The sequence below is a fragment of the Anabas testudineus genome, chromosome 18 (assembly GCF_900324465.2).
Source record: "Anabas testudineus chromosome 18, fAnaTes1.2, whole genome shotgun sequence".
NCBI classification, from domain to species: Eukaryota; Metazoa; Chordata; class Actinopteri; order Anabantiformes; family Anabantidae; genus Anabas; species Anabas testudineus.
Window position 1 is genome coordinate 7,668,961 of NC_046627.1, and position 6,559 is coordinate 7,675,519.

The 6,559-nt window shown below is 43.2% G+C and overlaps 1 protein-coding gene across 1 annotated transcript; it reads left to right on the plus strand.

Annotated features, from left to right (window-relative positions):
• The first annotated feature begins 1,499 nt into the window (after positions 1-1,499).
• On the plus strand, positions 1,500-4,021 carry LOC113168250 (gastrula zinc finger protein XlCGF17.1-like). The gene is made up of 2 exons (XM_026369255.1): positions 1,500-1,965; positions 2,058-4,021. Exons 1-2 carry the CDS (start codon positions 1,948-1,950, stop codon positions 3,198-3,200), a joined length of 1,161 nt encoding a protein of 386 aa, XP_026225040.1. The 5' UTR covers positions 1,500-1,947; the 3' UTR covers positions 3,201-4,021.
• Positions 4,022-6,559: the final 2,538 nt, after the last annotated feature.

The following is a 6,559-nucleotide window of genomic DNA, read 5'->3' on the forward strand; positions in this document are numbered from 1 at the left end:
GGCTAAGGCAGCCTTACCTTACCCTCCAAAGGATGTCTCTCTTTGTTTCCTCTATCACTTTCATGTCATTGACAATTTTCTGTGAGATTCTCAACTTGTAATTTTCTGGCTTATTATTGGCCCTGTGGTTTTGCTTTCAGAAAACATTTAGAGTCTGGGGAAAGCAAGGCAGGTCATGTGGATTGACAAGCCAGATAAGAAAATTTCTTCAGCGGTGGTCTGAAGAGAGACATTCCTCATCTGTAGCTCTCTCTCATTTGTAAATTCTGCCAAGTCTCTCCAGGACTCAAATCAATAAAATCAGATGACATTACTGTCATTGTACGTTGTACAATGAAATTAGAGCCGATGATCCTCTGGGTTCTCGTGGTGACTCTCCAGAGAGCTTTCCTAGCCGCAGCTGTGCAACTGTCAAATCACGCACAGACACAGTATGTTAAAATACTCTCTATTGAGCAATGACAGAAGGACACTAGCAGTTTCTCATTCAGGTTGTTTTTCTTTAGAAGATTGAGAAAGTACAGTCTCTGCTTCACCAGAGCAGTGGTGTTGGTGCCCCAGGTCAGGTCCTGCTCAATGGTGACGCCCAGGAGCTTGAAAGCAGCCACCCTCTCCACATGATCTCCACCAATAAACAGTGGCTGAATGTCTGTTTTGTTCCTCCTGTAGTCCACCACCAGTTCTTTGGTCTTTGTTGTGTTGAGGATCAGATTGTTTTTTCCACACCAGATACAGAACCGCTTGACCTCGTCCAAGTAAGCAGATCATCATTCCCAGAGATCAGCCCCACCACTGTGGTGTCATCAGCAAACTTAATGATGGTATTGCTGGGGTGGGTGGAGGTGCAGTCTTGTGTGTAGAAGGTGTAGAGCAGGGAGCTCAGCACAGCCCTGTGGGGAGCCGGTACTGAGGGTGAGAACTGTCGACATGTGGGACCCTACTCTAACCCTCCAGGGGCGGGCTGTCAGGAAGTCCGAAATCCAGAGGCATGTGGATTTGAGGCAGGGTGGGACAATGAAGTGATTTAAGGACCGATTGAAGATCTTGGTAAACACCCCCGCCAGCTGGTCCGTGCAGTCCTTCAGCACCCGACCAGTGATGCCTTCAGGTCTGGCAGTCTTCCTCGGGTTGATAGACCTCAGCGTGTGCCTCACCTCTTGTTCCTCCACACTGAGGGAGGGGCCGCTGTGGGCTGATGCCTGTAGTTCAGCTGTCTCTGGTGGCTCCACCTCGAAGTGGGCGAAGAAGAGGTTATGCTCCTCTGTCAGTGAAAGGTCCCCATCGACAGCAGTGAGGTTTGGTCTGTACCTGGTTCAATGCTGGATCCCTTTCCACACCTGCCGTGTGTTGTTTGTGCTGAGGTTGTCCTCAATCCTCTGCTCGTAGTCCAGTTTGGCCTCTCAGATCCCTCTGTTCAGGTTGGCTGTGGCAGAGCTGTATAGGTTCGTGTCACCGGACGTGAAGGCTGTGTTCCTCTACTGCGACAGGCGCTGGATCTCTCTGGTCATCCAGGGTTTTTCATTGGGATACACTCGGATGCACTTGTCCACAGTAACAGTATCTGTGCAGTCTTTGATGTAGCACAGGACTGCTGCTGTGTGCTCCTCCAGGTCTGGGTGGTCAAAAATCTCCCATTTGGTTCTCTCTAAGCAATCAACATACAGCAGCTGGTGGGAGGCAGGGAGGGCCACGTTTTAATAGTCATTCTCTACTTCAGTTTCTATAAATGGTTTGTTCACTGTGACAGTCAGCTGTCAGTAATCAACTGGATCATTGCACACAGTGATCCTCATCTGCTGAGTCAGTGATATTCTGTAGCTGTGTTTTTGTCATATCTTGTGTCTTTGTTGATTCACAGATCACATTCATCTCAGGTGAGGACGAGCATTGTTTTGTCTGACATCAGGACAGCTTTGTGAAATCTGGTGCCACTGAGAAAGAAGCAGGATGAGTTCTCCCCAAAAGGTTAGAAATTAAATCTCTCACATTTCACATACTTTGCATTTTGCATTATCTCCATTAATAAAACCTTACATTTTCTCTCTCTGTCATTTTAGACACACAGAAACGCAATGAAACAATTTCAGTATTATAACAAAGAATTCTCTTCATCATACATACTAAAACTTCATCAGATCATTTACAGTGGAGAAAAAACTCACCAACATACCCATACTGGAGAGAAGCCATTCAGTTGTGAGCAGCGTGACAAAACTTTCGTAACAGCAGGAGAATTAAAACTTCATCAGAGAGTTCATACTGGAGAGAAGCCATTCAGTTGTGAGCAATGTGACAAAACTTTCGTAACAGCAGGAGAATTAAAACTTCATCAGAGAGTTCATACTGGAGAGAAGCCATTCAGTTGTGAGCAATGTGACAAAACCTTCGTAACAGCAGGAGAATTAAAACTTCATCAGAGAGTTCATACTGGAGAGAAGCCATTCAGTTGTGATCAGTGTGGTAAAGCTTTCTCTCAGTTAGGTAACCTGAAATGTCACTATCGCATTCACAGTGGAGAGAAACCTTATCACTGTGACGAGTGTGGGAAAGATTTTGCTATGTCAGGACACCTAAAACTTCATAAACGGATTCACAGTGGAGAGAAACCATACCAGTGCAGACACTGTGAGAAAACTTTCAGTTCTTCATCGGCGCGCAACAGCCATGAACGAAAACATTCTGGAGTGAGACCATATAGATGTGAGGAGTGTGGAAAAACATTTGGTCACCTAGGAACATTCACAGTTCATAGAAACAGCCACACTAAAGAAACAATCTACCCTTGTGAGCAATGTGGGAAGATCTTTAGCAGCTCCTCTTCATTAAGGAATCATGAACGGATTCACACTGGAGAGAAGCCTTATCACTGTGACGAGTGTGGGAAAGATTTTGCTCGATCAGGAACCCTAACCATTCATAAACGTATTCACAGTGGAGAGAAACCATACCAGTGCAGACACTGTGAAAAAGCTTTCACTTCTTTAGTAGAGCGCAACAAACATGAACGAACACATACTGGAGTGAGACCATATAGATGTGAGGAGTGTGGGAAGAGATTCACTCAGAAAGGAACATTAACAGTTCATAGAAACAGCCACACTAAAGAAACAATCTACCCTTGTGATCAATGTGGGAAGATCTTTAACAGGTACACTTCATTATGGCGTCATAAACGTATTCACACTGGAGAGAAACCTTAAGTGCAAATAATGTGAGAAAACATTAATTTTACACTGATCTGGACTTGGTTACCTGTAAGAAACAACAGGACGCCACATTGTTTGATGGAAAGTTATCAACCTACAGAGGACTGAATTCAAAGACACCTTCAAAACCAAAGTGAAAAACATCTGGTGGGAGGTTTGTCCATTTTGTTGAAATGTCATTGCAGCAAGTAAAATGGTTTTCAGTAGCTGTTATGTCCTTGTATACACGACTGACAACATCAGGACATGATCCTAATGAGACAACAGATGATGTTATGTCCTTCCAGATCTGAACTTTGTATTACGTTTTTTCTTAGTTAAAATCTCTTTTTTTTTAAATAATTGCTGCTGTATAACTATAGTCAGTTCTAGTAGCACATATTATTTTTATTAGCATCAGTAATCTTAAAGTTAGAGAAAATGAAGTTGATAGTTTTGTTGTGTGAAATGCATTGAAAATATTCTACTCATTGTGTTTGTTATTTTTAAAATGTAGTATTACAGTTGTCTGTTTTTTTATTTTTAAATTTGATTAAATTTGTTAGATCAAATTAAATTCTACTAAAATGTCAAACAGCAGCATGAATGATGTGAATTCAGTGTTTTAAATTGATGACAGGACAAATGAAACGTGCTGTTGTTGGTGGATAGAAACCTGATGATCTTTAATTATCTTCTGAATCTGGTTCAGCTATGTGTAGGTCTACAGTAGTAAATCAGACCCTCAGCCACCATCACAGGTAGAATCAACTTCTGGGAGAAGCACTGTTTGTTTGTTGTCAATTTTATTTTTAATTCTTGCTTTTGCTAATAAATGTTTTGTGTGATCATATTGTTGAATTGTTTTTTACATTAACAATTTGATTTCTTTTTAAGACATCAACTGCAAACAATCGGGCAACTTTTTAAATAGACACTATTCAGCCTGAAGTGATTTAATCAACCAGTGTTTAACTATTTTAACATAACATGAAGAACTGACTCTCGTGAAGTCAACAAAAATGACAAAGCTGTACTGTGTTAAACCTGAAAAAAAAAAACTGAAAAACTTCTGTAACAAACTTCTCAGGACCACCGATGAGATTAATAAGGCAGTAGTTTATTTTCTTACACAGATAGATGATAATTGTCTGTGAGACATTACAGTTGGTTCTTGTCTCGAGGTAAATTCCATGCCAGGACAACCTGTCTGACTCCCTAAGATAAAAGTCTGGAGCACTGTCTAACAAGCAAGTTTCATAAGGGTCACTTTAAGTTACATGGTTTTATGAGAGAAATTAGTCTAAAAGACTAACTCTGTACTATTTTTCCAACATAAGGACATATACTGTATAATGACCAACATGGACATATAATGCGTAATATGGACATTGAGTGACGTGGTACAGTACACCACCTTTCATCCAGTGACAGCTGGAATCGGTAATGTTCTACATGCACAGTGAATTTAAACTACTTTCTTCTTCTAACCACATACAGACTAACTTTTTCCTTATTTTTTTCCTCAACAAAAATTTGCTGGACACTACAAATGCTCTTGGGTGTTTTATTATGAAAGTCAAGCTACTTGTTCCGTCCTCCGGTTTCCTTTTTCTAATTTTGTTTTCCAAGTGGAGACAAAGAGACTTAACCAAATAGCAAGTCTCAAGTTCTTCATCCCAACTTACTGCAGCTAAACACAGCATCAGGGACCTTATTACTTGAATAATTAACTGTACTTCATACATGGACCAAGACTCCACAGTTGTTACTGTCACACATGTTGGATCTTCGAGCTGAGCTGCAGGTAGGAAAAACTGGTCAACGTTAATTTTTACTCACTTATTTTAATAACGTACAACCAAACATCACTAGTTAAACTGCTGATTTTGCTCTAGTTTTTCCATCTGTTGACTGCACCAGTGTAGGGTCTGAAAGTGGGTCCAAGGATTTAATCTCAATAACTAATGGCACTCAAGGTGACAGACCTCCCCAGACCATCACCGATCCACCACCAAAACAATCATGCTGAACAATGTTAAAAGCAGAATAACGTTCTCCACAGCTTTGCCAGACCCGTTCACATCTGTCACATGTGCTGAGAGTGAACCTGGTCTCATCAGTGAAAAGCGCAGGGGCCCAGTGATGGATCTGCCAATTCTACTGTTGTAATGTCTACTGTATGGCAAATGCCAATCAAGCTCCATGGTGCCGGACAGTGAGCACAGGGCCCACAAGAGGACCTCATTTTGCTCTGACAGTGCTCATCTTGTTCCTCCTTAAACAAATGGTTAAGATACTAGTCTTATTGATGGGTTAAGGACCTTCTACGGCCCCGTCAAGCTCTCCTAGAGTAACTGCCTCCTGGACTCTTCTCCAGGCTCTTGAAACTGTGTTGGGAGACACAGCAAACCTGAAAATGCCAGGTACTGATGTACCATCGTGGAGGAGTTGGACTGTCTGTTTAACCTCTGTGAGGTCCAGGTATCACCTCATGCTACCAGTAGTGACACTGACCCTGGACAAATGCAAAACTAGTGAAAAAACAGAAAAGATGAGGAGGGAAAAATGTCAGTGTCCTCCACCTTTAAAACCATTCCTTTTTTGAGGACTGTCTTATTGTTGCTCCTTTAGTTCACCTGTTGTTAATTTCATTAATACCAAAGCAGCTGAAACTGGTCAGCAAGTAGCAGAGGGGGTTGTTAATCAGAGTAATCCCAGAAATTTAACTGACTTGATTTTTAACACCTTCCCATGGGAAAGATCCCATGGCCCACCACCCACAGGAAGGAGCATAGGGGGTCGGTGCAGTGTGTATTGGGTGGCAGCCGTGAGGAGGTGCCTCGACGACCCAATCCCTGGACAAGGAATCTGAGACATGGAATGTCACCTCACTGGGTGGAAAGGAGCCTGAACTTGTGTTGGAGGTTGAGCGGTACCGGCTAGAGATAGTCGGGCTCACTTCCACACACAGTCTGGGCTCTGGAACACAACTCCTTGAGAGAGGTTGGACTCTCTTCTACTCTGGAGTTGCCCTTGGTGAAAGGCGACGGGCAGGGGTGGGCTTGCTTATAGCCCCCCCAGCTCAGCTGCCATGTATTGGAGTTTTCCCCGGTGGACGAGAGAGTTGTTTCCCTGCGCCTTCGGGTAGGGGATAGGTCTCTCACTGTTGTTTGTGCCTACGGGCCAAATAGCAGTGTAGAGTACCCGGCTTTCATAGGGTCTCTGGAAGGGGTACTGGAAGGTGCTCCGACTGGGGACTCTGTCGTCCAACTGGGGGATTTCAACGCCCACGAGGGCAATGACAGTGATACCTGGAGGGGCGTGATTGGGAGGAACAGCCTCCCGGATCTGAACCTGAGTGGTGTTTTGTT